The sequence below is a fragment of the Amblyomma americanum genome, chromosome 9 (assembly GCF_052857255.1).
Source record: "Amblyomma americanum isolate KBUSLIRL-KWMA chromosome 9, ASM5285725v1, whole genome shotgun sequence".
Lineage (NCBI taxonomy): Eukaryota > Metazoa > Arthropoda > Arachnida > Ixodida > Ixodidae > Amblyomma > Amblyomma americanum.
Window position 1 is genome coordinate 22,432,046 of NC_135505.1, and position 22,618 is coordinate 22,454,663.

Genomic DNA, 22,618 nt, shown 5'->3' on the forward strand with positions numbered 1-22,618 from the left:
GCGCCGTCGCAACATATGTAATTGCGGTGCAGTGATAGCCAGGTGACGGCGCCGCCTAGGGCCGTATTCCGAGTTTGTGTGATAATAAAAAGCGTCTGCAGCAGTGGTCACATGTGATTGGTCGAAACGCCGGAAGCGGATGTCTGTTCGGCTGCGACTGTGAGCGGCGGCAGGATGTCACTGTGTTGTGGTTGCTGCAGCGAAACATTCAGTGTCGCTATTGCTCTTTGCCGAGAAATGGAACACGATCAATGCGACAGAAGAAAATTTCAGCCACAAGTTTAGTTCCACATCACATCAAAGGGGTAATATCAAAGCTGCTTTATTTATCCAATAGACTTGAACAAATAAAAAGAATAGTTCAGGCACCATTTTCTGTACCGTAAAGGCCGGAGGTGTACTTAAAGAAGATAATATTGAACTCAACTACGCATGGCTTTGCAGTGACAGAACGCGACTGCTACAGCCATCGATCGCCGATCGTAAATAAACGGTAGCTACACAACAAGGCATTTTACACTGATCTTGAGGGTAAAAGGGAATGGAGAGGAAAATTTGTGGGCATGCATTCACTCGCTGCACAATGCGCGCTCCGTATTGTGCTGAACCAAGACGCCGTGACGACTTGCTGTTCGCAACATTGCTGAACCTAAGTTGGTGCTGTGATCAGACGGTAAGTTTTTCATTTTTTTTTATGCAGGCACTGCAAGAACCACGAGATGCTGCTGTCAGGATTTTAATTTTTCTGCAGGAAATAAAATAACAGCGATGAGGTAAAAAAATCTTGCTGTGTTTCTCTTCGCAGACGAAGTTTTCATAGAGATTCGCCAAGGTACGAAGCGCAAGCATGCTCACGCTGATGCGTGAAATCTAACTTGCAAGCTAACTCGTGAGCTCAATGCAGAGCCACACCACCGTGGCTATCGAGAACCGTAAGGGACGCCTAAAAACCACCTCTGACATGTCAAACGCGTCGGTGTAGTAGTGCGTCGCTGGCGACTGACCATCCATGCACAAGAGCGGTTTCACGCTGCCATGCGCTACACACGATCATGGTGCAGGGGCTTCAACAGCTATAGAGAGTTCTAGAATAGGAAATGCATGTTCGCGCACAGTAAAAAACGCAAGCATTTTGCAGGACATTATAATTAATATTGCATCATTCAACGCAGGCAGACGAGATAACTCGGGTGATAGTGGCGCCGTCCAGTTTGACTGAAGAGAACAATCTTTACAACAACGTGGCCTCCACGATCAGCTCCAGTAGCACCGCGGAGGCGACGATAACAAAACGGTGCTCATTAGGCCTAGGAGCTACCAAATCGTCCAACGAAATAAAAAACAGGCCAAATTTATCATCCATCCAATTTGGTGTAGGCAAGATAAGAGGAAGCGAAAACCTCGTACCCAGTTTATAGCCAGTTCACGAGCAGAAAAACGCAGTAACGTTGACAAGTTCACTTCGAAGTGTGAGGCTACGCTTCCAAGCGCGCTGCCATGTTGGCTGCCTTTGAGCATCTGCTGCTACACGTGCTGCTAGGTGTTTGACGTCACGACATCGGTTTCTTCAAACCTTTTCGCTGCATCCAACCCGCCACATCTGCTTCTGGCCTTTCGACCAATCAGGTGTGGCCGATGTGGCAATTATGATGCTTTTTATTATGACACAAACTCAGAATACGGCCCCTGCACTGCCTGCGGAGTACAACAAGGCACGTCTTGCAGTGGGTGCAGTCAGGCTTATCATGGTGATGATGATGTTGAAGGAGCGAGGCAAGACAGAGGTGCATAGGTACCCTGCTGGGCACCTTCAATGTGCTCGGAGCAGGATGGAAAGCAAAAATGACGAGAAATGCACAGATGCAGTGAGAAAAAAAAGAGACAGTGACAAAGAAAATTAGGCCAATGCAAATTTCAAGTTGAATAATGTAAGCTTGTTTCATGCTGTCAGTCTTGAGCCCACTTCATGCATTACAAAGTGGAACAAGTTTGTCATTTTTCGCAAGCGCTAAAAGAACACAAACAAAGAAGTAACAGACAGGACGAGCGCTACTTCCAACTGTTTATTTCATGAAACCGCAAGTGCTTCATACAGTGGTCAAAGGCTTCTATGACACGGCAGAAGACTGTACGTGCACGATATAAAGATCAGCTGCCGAGAATGACAGAAGCCAGAAAACGTGCAAGATTACGTTCATACACTGAGGAATGCATTTTTTTTTTTGACAATGAAATGGAAGGAGCGCTGACACAAGTGCTTCCCAGTGATGCTATTTTCTGTGCTTCGATAAACTCTCGGGTAAGTTGATCACGACTGCGTCCAGATAATATGACACTGATTTAACAATGGAGCACAGTTCTGGCACTTACTGCAGTGAATGGCTAGGTTGCTTCCGGACGAATTGTTAACATTATTGTTGTGCTGGCATAGCTGGTTGTTGAGACAGCAGTTCTCAACGCAACACCGTGGTCAATAAAATATATCAGACACCAATTTTACTGAAGCAGGTTGGAAAAACAAAACACCTGAAGGAACAGTTTGTATTGCACTAAGCCAACAAAATAAATAGCGAGTCATAAAAAACTGCCTCCAGTGCACTGCATCAATGTCAAAAAGGCACCAATTCTGGAAACTGCTGGTGGCAAATTCAGGGGAGCTCCTGCCGCTTTTCTTGAATCTTCTGGTTGAGGCTACACAGTTCCTCAGACCTGCTTTGTCCAGCCTTCCTCAGACTGTTGGATTTGACAACGTATGTAAGATTATTAGCTGCTTCTGCCTTTTCAGCATATGTATTCACTGAACCCTGGAGTTCAGGTATTGTTGCTTTAAGTTTCTTTTCCTTTTTTTTTTTCATCAAGTTGATCTCCTTGTCGATGCAGCACCTCTTTGATTGTCTTCTGACATCATCACATTGTTTCTTTTCTTTTTTCTGCTTCTAGATTTGCACCCTACTGCTGCCTGGCAGCTGATACTGCTGTCCTCAGCTCTTTTGCGATAGGCACGTTAAGAACACCCTCTGCCTTGTCCACAGCATCGCGTTTCGAAACATACGACAGATCGTTCAGGTTTTCCACAGCAACCTGGTGGTTCACGCTAAACCCTCCCTCTACACTGGACTGTCCATGGGTGAGCATGAGCAAAAGCTTCACGGCTATCCAGAGTTTCCTATACGATGAATTAAACTTCATCAGCTCAGACAAGAACTCGTCCAACCATTTTACATCCTTCTCGAACATTCGCAGGTTATGCATCTCCTCCTGCAGGAACTCGGTGTACTCCCCTTGTACAGGGTCTCTTTGGTGCTGAGACATTCTGCCTGCTGTAATGACAGCGTCCAACACTCTTCTGAAGCCGGCTAGGCACTCATGCGGTTTAGTGCACATTTGTCGTGGGTACAGAGAGGACAAACTCCTAACAATCGTTAGGAGTTTTGGAACCTCAGTGGGCCTCTCTCAAGCACCGTCTTTGTCACACTGATCAAGAAGTGTTTGCGTTCCAAGCAGAACTGGAACACGTCCTTCTGGCTTGCTTTACTGTTCCTGACAGTCTGTTCTACAGCATGGCCTACGTCCACCCCTTCCAGTGGAGTGTGGTTCTCTGTGCCTTCAATGTCCACCGTGAGCAGGCCAGTGACTCCTTTTGCCGAAGACGAGACCGAGCACTTCAGAAACTTCGTCAGTAGCTTCCTAACTACAGTTTCAAAGTCCCTTGCAATGAAGAACACCATGAGCTGATCAGTTTGGTACTCCGTGGGGAATGGCTTGAGGGTCATGGCCACACTTAGTGAAAACTGAAGCTTTGCTAGCACTAGGACATCACTGGCAAACTTGCACAAGTTGTGAAAGGATCCACATTTTGGGGGGCTTATTTCCTTCCTCCTTGTAGCCGCAATAAACTTCTTAATGTCACACCATAATAGCAAGGCTCTCCCTATCACAGGGACATTCTCCAACCACCGGTGGGCAACAAGGTTCAGGGGAAAAGTCTCCTGACAGGTAACTGTTGAGAAGCCCTCCCTCCTTGCAGGACAACCATGGAAAATAGCGCTCCGACTGCAGAGCAGACAGTCAATTCCCCATTTACTTGCTGTAACGGCTGCCCTGTAGGCGTTTTGCATGGTGTGGAGGCCACAGATGCCAATGTCCCCACATTGAACTTGGTATGCTTGATGCAAATGCTCTTGCAAATTCTTGAGGAACTTCAGGTTAACATTGGGAACATCCAGTGATATCTGAAGAATTTTCTCATGAGAGAGAGGCTCGAGTGCACTCAGCAGCTTTTGTTGAATGTACCCGGATGTGGAGTGCCCCCATGAACACCGAGGTATAGTACCTCGTTGCCACCTTGTGAGACTAATTCCAAAATCGAATGTGAACATCGATTTGTTTCCGCCGCAGACAGTCGTCTGCGGACTCATCGAAGAGTACCACGTAGTACTCACAATCTTTTATCTCCCGCTGCAAAGCAGATAAAAGAAGGGCCTCAGACCATGGCACGTGTCACGTAGGCACAGTTTTTCCTTCTGCAAGAAAATGCTTCGGCCACATCACTATCTGGAAACACATGCTGAAATAGCTGGCTTGCTTCCGATGATGACTGATAGGAGACGTCCTATGGATAACCTTCAGAGTCCACAGAATCTCGGCATTCGTCATCAGCTCGTGCGACCTGCAAGCACCATCTGGCTTTCCTGATTGCAAAGGAGGCAGGACGCTGTTGCGCACCTCAAACGCACCGTCTCCCATTGACGAACTGACGACCTTGAGCGACACCGTGGCTACGGTAACAGGCGGCACTCGGACGCACCGAACGCTGACGGCAACGCTTTGGACCAGCGGCGGCGGCGGTGAAGGGTGCTGGGGCGACGACCCCAAATTCTTAGAGCCCTGGAGTCACGCACGGCGTGCTAGTGCACGTGTTGTTGACCACGTGACTCGGCAACTTTATGGCAACGTGTGACTGCGGAGAGAGCGCGTGGCATTGAAATTGGTGGCACGCTCCAAGGATAAAAAGGAGAACAGAAGAGGGCGACGTAGTGCTGCGCCCCAGGGCGTGGGCATGCGTGTGATTGGTGTCCTTTGTTTTGAAATGTTATTTAATGTAGTGTTTTGGGGGAAATGCAGGAGACGATCGAGATGCAATAAACGAAGTAAACCTTCGAGTCCCAGCTTGCCTCCAAGGTGCCCACTGGCACAGCCCAACAGACCGCCCTCTCACGAGCACAGCGGGTGAGGGCGAAGAACATCACCGCAGTTGAGCAGCAGTTCAACAGACCGTCGCCCCTCCGAGCCGAGCACGGCGGGTGAGAGCCGGGAGACGACTACGAGAGAAGTTTAACTGGCACGATCTTCACGATGCCAGCATGCTTAGCAACGCGACTCGCCCATGGCAGCGATATCAAAGGTTTTGCTGCAAGGTCTACATCTTGCGCGGTGCTAACTTGTCGAATCTGGCACAATCCAGCCTTTGTAAGCTTTGTTGTGATGCCACGTGCCTTGAAATTCGCTTTTCCCAGTCATTTGCTTCATAGTCACATGCTTCAGCTGCGATAAGTTTGGTGCAGAACTGACGGCAAAATGCAAAGCCGTCAACCATCATAACAGAGCCTGAATCACGTTGGATTAAATCAGCTCAAGTTGGCTTCACAGCCAAGTGGCTCCTATGTGGCGAACTGTCGTGCAAACATCAGCTATATTAACACAAAGCTATTTTTTTTATGGCTGAAACAAAGATATTGAAACACGCAATGAAAATAGAAATATTGCAACCGCATTTTTTTCTGATAAACAGCCATTTGCACATGCTACGCTACGAATTCAAGGATTTTCAAGAAGCAGCAAAAAATCCCAGATTTCAAAGAACTTTAAAACAAAATATTTAAATTCAAGGGATTTCAAGGTTTTAAAGGACCTGTGCACAGCCTGAATTGGACACACCTAGCATGCTCGCACTTCTTTTTCAGGGCACTTCTGATGAGATGAACAAAAAATCTAGGGATGATCAATTGGATTGATGCGGATTAAATGCGATAGCATTCTTCTTTCACTCGCCAATCTGTTTAACTTCCGATTCTATTCCAAATCTGAGTTCAATTTACTTCACTCCCTAATCCATTTCAATTTTGATTCTATTCCAATTAAGATGCGGCAATTATGTGAAATGTCGCATTGTAAAATTGGGGCAAGCCCTCAGGCTATTACCGGCACAGTGGTTAAGCGATGCACCACAGCACTGGCCGGTGCATGTTTCAAACACGGCCATTGGTGGGGCTTGCGAGACCCAGGTTGCTTTTTCTGAGTAGCCTTTTGCAACAATACTAGGGGAATGGTCAAAGTTCATCTAAGCCAAGAATTCGTCTTAACAGGAGTCTACTGTACAGTGCGGACGCTTCATTCGTGCTTTGATACATGTGGCGGTGGTGAGAGAGAGATGTGGCTTGAATGCATTAGCGCTGACAGCGTTGTGGCTGATAAGCGGCACTGCAGGAATAGATAGGCCGCATCCTTCATTTGGTGATGGGGATAAAGGAGGGAGTGAGAGAAGAAAAGAGGAAAAGTTTCATTCACTGGTTTTCTGAAAGTACTGCCTTTCTGTGAACTTTGCCACCGTGCAGCAGACCCTCGCACATCCTCTTCACCCGTCTCTCTACTTCGCGCTTTTCTGAATGATGATTGGCCCCTCTGGTCATTGCCCAGGAAATGTGAGTGAAAGGATCGTTTTGCTTGTGTTTTTGTTTTTCGTCAGTGCCATGTGCAGGCCATCTGCCTCTGTTGCGGGCCAAGCTCCGTTGAGTTACTAGCTGACACTTCAAACTGCACATTTAGTGCTCCATTATGCCCATTTGCTACGCATTTCAGCGCAAAAGCGGGTATGAAAATGGCATCGTACTGTTCACGATTCCTTGAGGAAAAAATGACATCAGCCATAAAACAAAGTGGATCCACAACATCGGCCTTGAAGACTTTGCTCCGACAAAGCACATCGTCCTTGCATTTCTTGGTACAGTCGAGCCCACTTATAACAAACATGAGTGGCACGCGGCGTCTGTTCGCTATATCCCGAAGTTCGTAGTAAGTGGACCACAGTTTTAAAGATGGTTGCTTGTCAAAACAAAATTTTTTCTTTGCGAAAAAGTTCAAGATGGACGTCTGTTTTTGCAGTGCAGATCCGATGAGGGAGGTTTTCAGTTTATTTAAAGCAGAAGCGAGCTCTTCGACGAGGCCCTTGGCATAGACAAGTTGTCTGAGGATCTCCTCATCCTCATCTGATTCCTCCGCGTCACTCTCGTCCCGCACATCAGAAACGATGCCCTCGTCCGTGCACAGTTCCGCGGTGTCGGCGTCGACAGAAATAAAATCATTCCAACCATGACCCCCCATGTCGGAGTCGACGACGCGCTGCCACAAATGCCTGCCGGGCTGGTCATCTTCCGAAGCCTTGGGCTCGGCATCAGACACTGTGTCGACGAAGCCAGCCTTGCGGAAGCAGTTCCGCTCGGCACAGGCTGTCCCCTCCGCCTGGGCGACTTTCATCATCTCTACCGCTGAATACAATGGAAATGGGCACGGTGCTCCTGTCCACCATCCCAAATTACAACCAGGGCCCGATATTTGAACGAAGCCAACGAAATGTCCGCACCGCAATAAGAGTGACAAATGCTCGCGATGGGGTAGACGTGCCACTTACACAGGTGGCAATCAAGCTAAAGATACAGACGCACAGCCCCAGCAGAGAGACCAATGAGGGGCGTCCGCGAGCGTCAGTGCAGCCACCTTTTGGCTCCCATGGAAGGCCTGCTTCACGGAGCGTAGCCTCCGCAATCGGCACCAGCGGCGCCCACGCCTGGATTCGCAAGAGATTGAGGAGAGGGAAGCAGAGTTGCGAGGAGGGGCTAGAGGGCGATCTTGGAAGGGTAGCTCGCTTGAGAGCGGCAAGAAACGGGACGGACAGTTCGCCTGTGATGAAGCTCGGGAAAACATACCGCGTGCACAAGGGGTTGGAGGCAGGTTGTCTCGCATCGCGGCGCCAGGTTTACGCCGTCCGTTCGCCGTAACCGATCAGCAGGTCTCGTTCGTTATAAGCGAAAGTTCGTCTTAAGTGGGGCCGTTATATGTGAGCTTGACTGTATATCAAACTTCTTGCGAGATCATCAGGAAGCTGATAATCTTGCTTAACTAGCTGATCACTGTGTGTTGTTTCACACGCTATCCTTTCCATTTGATGGCACTGCTCTGTGTGTTCTATTCGTGACTGTTGACGTAAAGAATACAGTAGCCGATGGGTAATTTGGACTCCAATAATTCGGACTTGTAGGATATTTCGGACCTCGATGAGGCACTGTCAGTCACCCCATAGATGCGCATACATATTCGCGACGGATATTTCGGACTTCAAAAGTACGAAAGTTCGATTTTTCGGACTAATTTCAGTCGCCTGCGGGCCAAAATCGGCCATCTTATCGGCTTTTCGCCGGCGCAAAAAGCGCCATCTTGGATTGCGGTGGATTTATGCTGCAGTTGGATTGGCTTGACATACTTTAGGAACCTCATTTTTGCCAGTAGAGGTCCCTGCGATCTCTGACACTTCGAGGTGGCAGCCGGATTATCATCGCCGTGAACTTGCTTTTGTTGCCGACGTTGTCTCGGGCAAGACCAACTGAACTAGAGACCTGCACATTTGGCACTGCTCCAGCGCGCACCTTCTAGTTCATGCTTTTTGCCACTAGGGAATGGCAGCTACGGGCGTCGTGGCGCTACAATTAACCTGTTGAGCAAGATGACGTCGGTTATTTTACTTCAAGGATGTAATAGTTTTGTCATTTCTCTACGTTTTGAGTATTCATCATTCATCCATTGCCTTAGCAAAGATGCCGGAAAGTCTCACGCATGCATGCGCGCATACAGAATATTCACCGCTAGGATTTAAAGAAATGTCATATTTGCATCGTTCATTACTAGGTTTAAAAATAATAAGACGGGACAAATGCACAGGGAGGCAGTGAGAGGAGGAGAGAAATCATTTGTCGAAAGCAGACGATGATGATGATAATCACATCCGGACAGGTCAACCGAGCGCTCTCAACGGCCAAAAAGTTAACAAAAGTTGGCGCACGCAGTCCCATAGGACCCCGCCAAATGTGCAGGTCTCTAGTTCCGTAGGTCTTGGTCGCGGGCAGTTATCGCTTGTCCCATACGTTGATAATTGGTTGTTGGGGGAAGGAAATTGTGCAGGAGCTATCTCACACCTCGGCGGGAAGGGATAAAGGAGGGACTGAGAGAAGAAAAGAAGAAAAAGGTGCCGTAATGGAGGGCTCCGGAATAATTTCGACCACCTGGAGATCTTTAACGTGCACTGACATTTTTCTTCCAGCGAAAAGCGGCCACCACGGCCGGGTTCCAACCCAGGTAGTCCGGACCAGTAGCCGAGCACTCTAACCACTGAGCCACCGTGGCCGGTCTCATACGTTCGCCATTCGCCGTTTCATCATTTGGGTTTCTCTGACTGCGTCGACCGAGTGGCGCACAGTCTTCACACAGTCTTCATGAAGTTACATCCATTTGCCGTTTTGTGATTGCGTCCGGCGGTTCCGCCACTTTGACCGAAAAGTGCCTTATCTTTGCGTGTTTTTGACGAGCGGTGTGGTGCACACTCAGGTTGTGGACAACATGGCCCCGCCGGGTCCGTCAAAGAAGCATGGGAAGTATTCCAACTAAATGCAGTGACCTTGCTGTCTAGCATGTACAGTGAAAGCACAACTTTGGCCCAAATACAGGCGCAAATCGTTGTCAGCAAGAGAAATTTTCGCAAAGTAAAATCAGTGACATTTTTAAGCCGATTTCATCTCAATAAAGTGATTTTTTTGTACTTCATGAATTTTTCGGACTGTTTGATTATTTGGACCATTTTTCGGGTCCTTTCGAATCCAAAAAATCCGTCGGCGACTGTACACCTATTAGAGCCATTTTAATTTCTGGGTCTCAGTATGGGTCTCTGTGAAAAATGTTCACATCGCAGACGTTAAATTTTTTGCGAGCAAATACACGTACTTCTGACATGGTGCAGAATAGAAAACATGTCAATTTTCGCAACGCATACGACAGACTCTCTCCCGTGTACCCCAGAGCTCTAGTGCAGTAGCTGTAACGGCGTTATACAGTCGACTCCCATTAATACGAAGTTCAAGGGGACGGTAAAAAACTTCAAATTAAACGAACTTCCAATTAAGCAAAAAACACAAAAACAGCACTTTATTAGTAGCAAAATCAAGTATTTTCTCTAAGAAAAATAGTTGGTCATCTTTTTATGCTTCTTCTTGCCGAATCGCGGTGCTGAAAGCAAGTTCTGCAGGCTGTAGATGTGGCGGAACGCTTCTTCCGCGTCGCCTTCAGCGGCAAAGAAGCGCTCCACGAGAGCAAGGCCCGCAGCTGCATCGGCAGCCTTAGGTTGCGGCTCGTCTTCAACATCATCGTCGCTTTCCTGGGTCGCCTCCTAGGACCGAATAATCTCCACAATCTCGTTATCCGTCAGTGCACCGCACGTTTCGACCGCCTTGTCTACGGCGACGTAATCTTCAAAACTGACGTCCCCGAAAGCATCACCAAAATCAGTGCCGTCAAGCTCGCTTGTTGACGCTTCCTCCGAGGAAATCGCGGAGGCATCCTCCGAAGAAGCTGCCACAAAACCGCAAGCATGAAGCAGTTTGCGATCGTTTCTTGCTTCACACGATCCCATGCTCGCGCTAACATGTGGATGGCACTGAGCAAGCTCACCTCGTATTTTGTGGAGTTGTCCATACATAAAATCATGCGCTCGAGGAGGTGTCACTTGTACAGGACCTTAACATTTTTGATAATGCCTTGGCCTATTGGCTGCAAAACAAATGTTGTGTTTGCAGGCAAAAATGCGAGGCGTATTGCACTCAAGGCTGGCACATCCACATGAGCACTGCAGTGATCCACAAGGAACATCACCTTGCGGTTTGAGGAAGCAAACTTGCGGTCCAATTTGGTTATCCAGCTCTAGAAGATTTCGGTCGTCATCCATGGTTTCTTGTTCGACTCATAGTCCACAGGCAGCGTCTTTACACCTTTAAAACATCTCGGCTTGGCGGCTTTCACGATCACAAGTAAGCGACAACGTTCTGTGCCAGTCATGTTAGCTGCGATTTGCGCCGACACCCTCTCCTTGCTGCGTTTGCCTCAAGCACAGTCGTCGTCCTTGAATGTCAGGGTCTTCCCTGGTAGAAGCCGATAGAAGAGTGCAGTCTCATCTGCATTGAAGATGTCTTCTGGCTTGTATTCACTGAGATATTCACGCAGCTTTTCGTCCTTCCACGTGGCGCATGTTTCCTGGTTAACGGACACTTTTTCACCACACACGCTCTTAAAAACGAGGTCATGGCGATGTTTGAAGCGCGTCAGCCACCCACCTGATGAAACGAAGTCATCGATACCCAACATCGCTGCAAGCGTTCGGGCTTTCATCGCAACGATGTCTCCGCTGAGAGGAAGTTTGCTGCTCCGGGCCTCCCTAATCCAAACCAGCAGAGCCTTCTCCAACTCTGGGTAAGCGCCGGTGCGCATTCGCTTCCGCGACATCTTGAACTTGTCGTTCTCAAATGCATCCATTACTGCGCGCTTGTTCTTGATGAAGTTTGAGAGCGTGTTCGGCTTGATTCCGTACTTCCGCGCAATGTCTGGTTTGGCGGCACCTCCCTTCTCAACTTCCTTCAAAACCTCGACTTTTGTTGCCAGGTCGAGTGTGCGATAAGAGCCGCGGTTTGGCATGGCTGTCAACGGTGTGACTATGTACAGTCAATTCCAAAGCGTAGGATCACCCACAGAACAACCTAGCCAACGAGCTGCCCACAAAATGCAACAAAGGTGATCGACCAACACACGCCTCGACATATGCTGCGCACGCTGCAAGACTAATCTCGCCACTGCCAGTATTCAGCGCTGCGTGCACCTATGACACCCGCGTGCCCTCCGCGATCAGCTCCAGCCACGCGCGGCAGCCGCTTCGCCTCCCGCCGGAGCTGATAACGGAGATCACGGCAGCCGTAGCAATGAATAATCGCACCGCTCCAAGAATGGCGGCGCTGCAGACGGCTGCGATGCCGATGACACCAACACTGAGCATGGAGCTATTGTAGCACTTGAAGAATTGCACATTCTACCAAAGAATGACGGTCATCTCGAGGATCCCAGCTGAAAATTAACTTCCAAATAAACAATATTACTGGATGAGGACTTCGAATTATCGAGCGATTTCTTCCATAGGATTACATGCAACAAAACTGACGGGACCAGCTCTTCACTTCTAATTATCGGGAGGCGACTGTACCAGCATCTGTCCAGGGATGATAGGGGATGTCAATCTTTATAGCGATTAAGGAGCTTGTTCGACCGTCGCGACTGTGCAGCTCTACCGCGATTCCGAGGTCTAATGCCACGTAAGGAGAGAGTCACAAAAAAGACGCCTTTTAGGGCGAGCTTTGACTCGTCACAGGCGAGTTTCCAAACAGCAAACTCTTTAACCCCACAGTTTATAAAAGAGTACACACTGTTTCAGTGCAGTTGATTCCGTCACTGAATAAATACATCAATCGTTTCTGAACATGCTTTACAGTGCTGAATCGTAATTCAGCACAAGCATCTGAAGAATACCTTAAAAGCTCTTGAGGGGCTAGCCTACCGAGTCATCGAGAGAACATCATCTCTCTGCCACTTAATCTAATCATACGTTGGCACCAGAAATCATCCAGATATTTTAAGCCAAACGCTTGGCCAGGCTCACTTCTGCAGTAGTTAACAAAATTAATGAAAAAATTTGGAAACAAAATTCTTCTCTTTCATGCAGCCATGAAATTTGCATTGACCAAGCAATAAAGCCGCAGCATGTGCATCCCTCAGAGAAGCCAACTTCCTGAAACTTACTAAAAAAAAAATGCATAATGCACATTAAAGAAAATGTCCCAGCATTTTTCCAGCCACTATCGTGCTTCTGAAACTGCACTTCGAAAATAACAGGTTCAATGAGGATTTCGGTCTGGGCTAGTTGGTTCATTGTTTTTTGTCGACAGATTACCACAGCGCTGTGGAACACAAGAACAAGACATGCAAGACATGACAGGCACTGTCCTGTAGTGCTCGTCCTGTTTTGCGTGTCTTCTTCTTGTGTCCGTGTTCCAGAGCGCTGTGGTAATCTGTCAATGAAATAACACGTTTAACTAAATTACCGAAACTTTTATATCCCTCGTTTGCAAAAGAACAGCATCATATTGTATCGGGAAAGAATATATTTACAGCTACGTACACCAGCGAAGGAACAGCTACGAGCAGCACTCAGAACACAGTCAGAACTTCGCTGTCGTCTTCGTCCACCCGTTCACTCGCTCAGTCTCGTCGTCGTCTTCCCGCTTGAATATACAGCAGTATTTTCACAAAAATGCAAGGCTAGGTGAAATCTGCCTTTAGCAGCCCGTCAGTGTGCTGAAAAATATTGAATATATAAATTTAATGTAAATCTCATACTAACAAAAACTCTGCCAAATTGAGGAGAACAGAGTATGCTTTGATTGTTCATGCTGCAAGCGCTCACATTTAGCGCCTTCATTGCTCGAACAAGAATGTGATAAATGTGGTTCGTAGTAGAGTCAAGCATAACAATAATAATAATAATTGGTTTTTGGGGAAAGGAAGTGGCTCAGTATCTGTCTCATATATCATTGGACACCTGAACTGCGCCGTAGGGGAAGGGGTAAAGGAGGGAGTGAAAAAAGAAAGGAAGAGAGAGGTGCATAATTTCGAGCACCTGGGGATCTTTGGCATCACACAGCACAAGCATGCAACATCATTTTCTAGTGGTTGTGTTTAATAATAGAGCGAGAAAAAAAACGCAAACTTAGGTGTGCTCATGTGTGCCAGCAAGCACATCGGGCCGGCAAGCACGTGGCGGCCTTCGAAGAGGCCGTGCGCAGTGCAGACCGCCAGCAAGCGAGGATAATCTAGGAGAAAAACATGGGAGCGGAGGAGAGAGTCGATACTTTCAATAGCAAGGGGCTTGAAGTCAGCCAAGTCTCCTGCATGCAGCAGCCAGACACTGGTACTCTTTCCTTTCCAAGGCTGGCGCCACCAGTCACGGGGGTGAGAGGCAGAGAGGAATACGTTTTGCAGCGATCCCCATTCTGATTGGCGCAGATCACTGCTGCAGCGCTGAAAACCGACTTGTGAGTTGGAGCACAACACACGTGGTTACCTTGTTACGTATGTTGTACAGTAAAAGCTCGTTAATTCGAAATCGACAGGGACCGGAAAATTGCTCGAATTGAGAGAAATTCGAATTATCGAATGGGCGCTAGAATGAGCAATGAGCGCCTCGCTGCGTGGGCAGAACCCGAAGCAGTCACATCTAGACTCATTATCGCGAGCTAGCCGCTATTACACGTTTGTGGCGGGCATATTCAGAGAATTTAATTCATCCGGTCCCAATGGGAAATGAAATAAATTGATCGGCCAGTTATGCGCCAGAAACAGGTACTGGAATGCATTCGCCTGAGCATCGAGCTTTAGTGCTGGAATATATGACACTATTTATGCTCCAAAACATGTTTATTTATGGGGAAGGGTTGTCAAAATTAGAAGTAATCGGCGAAGTGCATTTGCTTGCGTTTCTTCTGCCGAGAATCCATCAGCATCATCTGGAGCTTGCCCAAAGCTCCTGCACAACGCTAGAGTTCTCAATGACAGAGAAGTAGCATGCTGCGACATCGAGTGCAGACGCTACTTTATGTGCACTTGGCGGTGACATAGTCTCGTCGCCGCCATCGGACTCATCACTGTCAGCTGTGTTCACCGCACATGAGCGCTGCGATGTCTGCTGGGAGCATGCAGCCTCAATTATATCGGCGTCATTCAAGGGCTCCAATGCCTCCATGCTGCTGTCCACGTAGGTCGCGCTCGCGACACCAACAAGAATCGCTATCGCCCGAACCGCCATACTACGCTGTTTACACCACGTGATCGCGACCCAGCGACCGCGGCACAACGAAAACCTGGAACGGCTCGCGCCGAAGCATCAGTGGCACGGGCGAGTGCTCCGGCAGCGAAAACCTGCTACTGCATGCACCAGAACGTGAGCTCCGTGAGCCTCGTGCACTCGACTTTTTTTTTATTTTTCATTGTTTTACATCTCTGGTAAATTTGGAGCTTATTTTACTCGCTATGGGTCGACTTCTACCAACAAGGAGCGGTGTCAGCCAGTTGCTCCTAGTTCGAATTAACCGTAGCGGATGCCGACTTGCTCGAATTATCGGCTGTTTTCCCCCATTGAAATACACACGGCTGTGCCGGGACCCAGGGGGGTCAGTTCGAATTAACGAGCTTTTACTGTACCATAAATTTTGTGTGCAGGATTCACAAGCACATTTCCATAGTGGCTCCTGCAAAGGTGTGGAAGTCTTCTGACCTATTAATGAGTGGTTCGCACTTTGCTTCTTTCCATCATCACCACATCTGGTGCAGCTGAAAACTGACCACTTAAAGCTGTCATTGTGTTGAGTTTGAATGCAAAGTTGCCGGCAGGTTGTGTCTGCATCAGCAATGCAACAGTCGGTGCACAGCCTTGCTTCAGTTCGGTGCCGCACCACACAAGGGGAGAGCCCCCATACAAGTAAAGTAGTATTACAGAGGCATCATTACCTGGCACCATTCTGCCTGACGTGCACCTTGGTGTCCTGCTCCCCGGCCAGCAGCTCCATGTGGAAGTTGCGGAAGGTGCTCTCGATGGCGCTTGCCTTGCTCACCACGCACCGAACGTTCTTCACCTTGTCCAGGTACACCTGGGTGTGTGTGCCACACAAAGCGGGAGGTTGTCACCTTGACGCCTCACAATGGGTGTTCATATAATAAATGGTAAATCGTAGATAAACTCTTCGTGCACTCTCTGTTCTGGACAAATCTCTCACCACCATGCAACTAAGCATTCTTCGACACATACACCAATACTCCAGCTCACAAGTCTTTCTGAGCACCGTGAAAGCTGTGGCAATCTTAGCCAATCATAACAGGATGCACTGCAAAACGTGTTCCTCTGCACTCTTCACCCCCGCAACTGGTGGCTCCATCCCTGGGAAGGAAAGTGCACCAGTGTCCAGCTGCTGCAAGCAGCATACTCGGCCAACATGGTAGACGGCATGTTTGCAAACGGCAGCATACCACTTCACAGAAGGCCTGCACAGTGTGTCTTAGCGTGAACTTTCTCTGCCAATTTAACCAATGAATGAAACATTCACTGTACCTTCAAAACACTATCCGCCAATTACTGCAATAATTGCTTGAAAAATAGTCACAACACTGCTCAAATATTTGAGGGACTATATATTGTCGTCACTGGCCCTGACTGGACGAGAGAGCTCTACCTTTCCCAGCGCTGCAAATGACTCGTGAAGCATAAATACACTCCTTACTCCTGCCTGTTCTTTTCTCTACCACATCTGACACTCCCCTGCAAGGCCCAATTGTCCCGAAAACTATGTTAATTTGGAACATTCCCATTCTTCCTGCTCCATTGCCATTCAGTCCCCTCATTTTTCATACCTGTAGCCTCCAACATGGCGGGCTTGGCTATCTTCGGACCAGCTGATGGACCAGACGGCTTTGGTGACCCTGGCCCAAGGCCTACTCAACGCTTAATACTGTGTTGAAATAAAGTTTTCCCTCTTTATTAAATGTTGCGAAATGAATGTTCAGCAGTTTGTGCAGAAATGTGATTCTGTTCTTTTATGGTCGTTGCCGAGGGCCACAAGCGAAGTCCAGCGAATTTTGAATAGTACTCTTCATTCCAACACATTTCCCAAGGACCCCAATGCACACCCTATTCCACAAGAGCTGACTGCTATGGGACACAAATTCAAACATGGAGTCGAGCCTAGAGAGACAAGGAATAAGGAATTAACTCCAAGCTTTCTTCTAGCAACTTTTTTGTGAACCACGGTGATGCAGCATATCGGAGAAATGCCCTATTCAGTTTGGTTTATGGCGGTTTAACGTCCCAAAGCAACTCAGGGGCTATGAGGGACGCCATAGTGAAAGGCTCCAGAAATTTCTACCACCTGGGGTTCTTTAACGTGCACCGACAAATACCCTATTCACTTGCGTAATTTGTGCCTTTGTGTAATTTGCGTACCTTTAATTTATCACCCGGGCTTATATAAAAAAAAACTTGCATAATTTACACTCCACGCTGTGCCAAACCCCAAGCATGCATGGCAAGATCAGCACGGCCCCGTCGCTGTGTGCAGCTGCAGAAGGTGCAAGTGGCAAGGGGACAAATTGTGTGCCATTTACCCAGCTTGCTCATGCTGGCAGTCGGTTTCCCTGACGGACAATTGCGAGAGCAAACTTCCTATAACTGCCAGCATGTACCAGAATCTGAAACTACCAAACTGTTTGCTGTTTGGTTTGCCACTAGTCAGCCAGGACACATGCAAGGGTGCCGATTCAAAGCTTTCTATCTCCATTTGTCTCTGACTGCTGCCTTTGAGGGGGTACGTGTCTTTACTTTTGGAGTCAACATTTTTAGGCAGGCAAGGAGTGCAAAAGTTGGGGGGGGTGGGGGGGTGCAATGTATACGCGGCAATATACAGTATGTATTGTACATTATGACCTTTGCAGAGTTATTTAGATTGTGTTTGTAAAACCTTCGGGTAATTTGCGCACCTGCTCTTTGAAGGCTTAAGTTAAAGAAAAAAAAGTGTGCAAATTATGCAAATAAACACAGCACTGCAAAAATCAACATTTCTCTTCATTTCGGTTCTTTAACTATATGCTCACCCTGTGCAGCACATTTTTGCACGACAATTTTGTCTATTTTGATCCCATTTGTTTTGTTGCGCTCAAAAAACTCTACTCCTTGAGATGACATTCCTGCTTTCTCCTTTTGATCGATCATAGAATTTCGGCATGATGTCTAGATCTAGTTTTACAGTTTAGACATGTCTGTGCCAACTGCTATGTAAAAAATCAAAACAATAATCTTGTCACGGAAAACAAAATATCTATGAATGTATTCAGAACAGCAGTCAATGTTGAACTAGTCTTCTACCACATTTTGTTTAGTCTGTGTGCGCTTCACAGGGTTTAAAAGAGAAAAAGTTGTGTAAAGAAAAGTTGTCGAGATATACCGTATTTACAAGCTTGTAAGTCGACCTTTGAAAATCCAACATGTGAGGGGTCGACTTACAATTGAAACCAAAGCATGGCATCATAAACAAAGGCGAGACAAACGAGATACCAGGGATGCTACAGCGTGGTTGCAATTTTATGTTTGCTCTGCAGCTCTACCCAGTAGCATTCGGCTATTCTGTGTGCTATTTCGGAAGGATTATTCATGTTTTTTTTTACTTTCAACTGTGCACTCGGCGCACAGGGGATTGTCGATAACTGATGGAAGGGCCGCTGTTCCAATCGTGGTGGCACTGCCACTCGGAACGACAGCACTTCTGGGGAGTGTCGGTAGCTGAAGGAAAAGCCGATGCTGCTCATGCATGTTTCTATTGGGCCTGTCTGATGCATTTAACGACTGCCGGCCAAGTTTTGCCAGTTTTTGATGTAGTGTTTCGTCAGTCGTCACTTGTGCTCCGGGTCCGGTAAGCATTTGGCACACATTCATGGCTACATTCAATATGGCTGTCATTCTATATGCCAAAGAAACAAAAAACTGAACACCGAGCTGCAAGTTCGACATATCGGAACGGGTGATACAAGAGTGGCAGCTGTAGTGAGGAAAAAAAAAGGTGCTTGCGAAATGCGGGATTTCGTGGGACGATGACATGCTGTGGGACTGCAACAGCTGTGACATATGCAGCGCTAGTGTGGACGATGGCGTAAGTGTGGAGGAGTACTGCAGTGACTAACACATCTTCGTATGCCCACGGCCACGCCCTGGTTTTTTTTTTCTGTCATGCTATGGGGGGGGGGCTAGGGGCTAATAGACTGAGATTATCTAACAGACTGAGCTATTCAGTCCCAAGTGAATTCATGCCTTGCTGAGTAGAAATCAAGAAACACAGTGCGTCTATGAGTAACTGCATTAGCGATTACTAACACATGCCATACCTGCCAATTTTCGATAGGGAATGCATTATTAGAGTTAAAAAGCAACGTCATAGAATCAACAAAGCACAAAATCAATCCCCCTACAAAGCCAATAATTGAAAACCAGACCTGAAACACTGGGGAAAAAAGGAGAAAACAAACACTCATTATTAATCTTCATAACCTTCAGCCAAATAAAGTACAGCCTTTGTCAAAGGTATACAGTAAAAGGGGTTTGCTTATACAGGCTTTACAGCGCCGTATGGGGGCTGGCATCTTTCATCACGTGATCACGGCGCCATTACACGCCTCCTCACTTTCCTGACAGCGCGGCGCGTGCCTCTTCGCGACGGCTGCTGCGCCTGATGGTTCAGTTCCGAGAGGCAGTGTTTTGGCTGATACGGTTGTAGAGAAGTGGAGTGGGCAGATGACATTATGACTTGGCCAAAGCTTCAAAGGACATATGAGAGCCCTAATTTGGACACTTGTGGCGTGAAAACGTGATCGGGCTTCATGTCGCGGAGAGCCGCTCAGCTCTCCCTCTTCACGCCAAGGAATGGATCGCCTGAGTGTTGCATCCACTGAAGGCTTTGCTGAATGTTTTTTATTGTTATTATCTAAAACGGCAAGGTTTAATACTCCTGCGACAGCACAGCTCGTTGTTGTATTGTGAACATGCATGCAGACATTGCTCTAAAACGGTCACGTGCACATAGTACACATTTGTTTACAACCTGTTAGTGGTGCTTAGGAAACCAAAAATATTTTCTACTGATTTGTTAAACACAGAACGGCGACAAAAATAAATAGACACACAAATGTTAACTATCAACAAGCCTGCCAACCTCAGGGCTTTCAAATTCGTAAAGCCCTGGTGACTAAGGGGGGGGGGGGGGGGGGGGAGGGGGGGGGGGGGGGGGGGCAGCCAAGCCAGCACACAATTTTTATCTTAAACATCGCGTTTCGTCGCCAGTCCACGACGCGATAGCGCTGAAGCTTGTTCACACGTGGCGTCGCACGTGAGGAAATGCACAAACTACGAACAGCACGTGACGAGCACGGAATTTCAGCACGCTGGAAGAACGCAGGTATCACGCGGACTGAATTGAGGGCCGCTCGAAGTTGTTTCCCAGTCTTGCTGCAGCGGCCATTAACATGCTTTCGACAAACGAACAAGCATACAGAAATGTCCACAATAATGCAATCGTCGTTCTAAACGGCGCATAGCTCGGCTGACTGATAAGCGGAGCCGATAGCCGCCGACACTTCGGGCTGGCGGCGAAGTTCCAAAAATGAAACTACGCAGCCAGACTCTCTATCGGCCTACTGGCCGGGGCCTGCCAATACTGAAAACATCTGCAGTTGCGCGCATGTCAGAGGGGCACCGATAAGAAATGTAACATGCAGTTCAGGCCTAAGGACGAACCTTTGGGCGATCGGTTAGTCATGCACGTCACAATAGCGCGACACGGCACCACTTTTTGGGAGCCAGTCAGAATTCACCGACGCCAGCCCCTGGGCGTCCGAATAAAGGAGCCCCCGTTGCCAGTCTTACAGGGACGTTCGGCAGGACTGTGACGGCAGCGCGGATTATCTGAATTAACCGAGGCTGAGAAGTAGGAATAAATGGTTATTTAATTCAAATTGATGAAGTTTTACTCTACAGTATTCCAGGTGCTGCTCATTTCACAGATGATATACACATCCCTCTCTCGTGGCGGCAGAAGGTTAACACCGGCAACAGTGTGTTTTTTTTACAGAATTTTAAACGTTTATCGCAAATAAATTTTAGATTATAATATTTCAGGCAAGATTCGCAATATCATAATACAAGTCAAAATTCGTACATTCTACTAAAAAATCGGAAGAGTTGGCAGGTATGTATCATGGTAGCAGTACCATACATCAAGCAGTCTTCCCAAGGTGGCATGCAATCATTTCGAAGGATTCCTTGATATAATTGTTAGAATGTGCGCTTGGAAATGCGTTAATACTACACGAAGGCACAATTATGTCAACCTCACATATAAAATTGTGGTACGCTCCACGCTCGATAAGTGAACATGAAAATGCTCGAGGTCTCGTTGGTGGTAAGTAATCAGCTTCACTCTAAATGCTTGCCTGCGAGGTCATTCTTATTGACTGTCTCGCATGGACCGCGAGGAAATGACAACCACCCAGCACAGCAGCCGTAACGCAAACGCTTTATTCCAAATATGGTCCACGAAAACCGCGCTAGATATTTCGACCGAAGTTCTACAGTAGCACCAAGACATCATGTAATACACGGACTGACGGTAAGCATTGTCCGCTCGCGCGGCTGTGCACTGCACAATCTGCAGTAACGGTATGTAGGAGCGTAAGTCATCTTTCTTTTCCGTTCCTAATTCGTCCTTGGGCGCTCCTGTTATTAATCGCTGCACACCTTAACTTACGAGCAATGGGGTCTCACTACACATGCGGACGCAAGTGCGCAGCATCTGAAAGCACGAAGTGACAGTTTTGGCGGAACAGCTTGTTCATGCCACTATCTTGTGCACTTTCCCTTGCAGGTTTTTGAAGATCAAAACATTTCTTCCTATATTGGCTATCTAGCGCTGGCGAGCGTGTTTGTTGCGTTCACCCGTTCGGAAAGGGTGCATGCCGAGCGGGAGCGACAGGGGCAGTACGTCCTTGTGCAGTTCGGTTCCATGATGATCGCAAACGATCGATTCCCGCACCTTTAACTCTCTGTCGCAATTCTTGCAATCCCCAACACAGCACGTATTTCCACTGCCTTTCCACATATTCGTAGAAAGAACACATTCTGCAGCCGCCCACGATATTTCTACTGCTGCATCGAGGCGTACACGCTGGCGACTTACGAGGCCCATAATGGCGCTGTGTTCCTGGCGCGCCTGTGGTGCCATCTGGTCTCAAACCGAAGAACCGCGTGCTGTAAACGGTCTATAAGGCAAGTAGCAAGGTACTCTAGCACAGCTAGAAATCCAAAGCTTCCAAAGGGTAAGGGTGAGTGGTCTCCTATTTGAGAGATTTGGAGCATTGTTGATGCAAAATAAGTCACACTGCACGGTCCAGGAGCAAAACCTTTGGACTGTATATTTTTAACAAAGGATGTACATGTATCCATGCCATTTATTGGAATAATGCTAAACATAAATAGTACCAACAACATGAAGCGGGTGGAGTGGGTGAGGGAACAAACGCGGGTTAATGAGATCCTAGTCGAAATTAAGAGGAAGAAATGGGCTTGGGCAGAGCATGTAATGCGAAGCCAAGATAACCGCTGATCATTAAGGATTCAAAGAGAAGGCAAGCGTAGCGGGGGGCGGCAGAAAGTTAGGCGGGTGGATGAGATTAGGAAGGTTTCAGGCATAAGGTGGGCGCAGCTGGCAAAGGACAAGAGTTGATTGGAGAGCCATGGGAGGAGACTTAGCCCTGCAGTAGCTGTAGTCAGGCTAATGGTGATGACAATGATGATTTAAAATGAGTTGAAAAATCATTCACTGATAAGCTTAAA

At 47.6% G+C, this 22,618-nt stretch overlaps 1 protein-coding gene across 2 annotated transcripts in view; it reads right to left on the reverse strand.

The window, feature by feature from the left end:
* The window catches only part of LOC144105435 (tRNA (guanine(37)-N(1))-methyltransferase-like), a 33,536-nt gene that overhangs the window by 3,316 nt on the left and 7,602 nt on the right, over nucleotides 1–22,618 (reverse strand). For both annotated transcript variants that reach the window (XM_077638553.1, XM_077638554.1), the window contains one exon: nucleotides 15,703–15,842. In XM_077638553.1, the coding sequence (XP_077494679.1) occupies nucleotides 15,703–15,842 (140 nt within the window). The remainder of the gene's footprint in view (nucleotides 1–15,702; nucleotides 15,843–22,618) is intronic.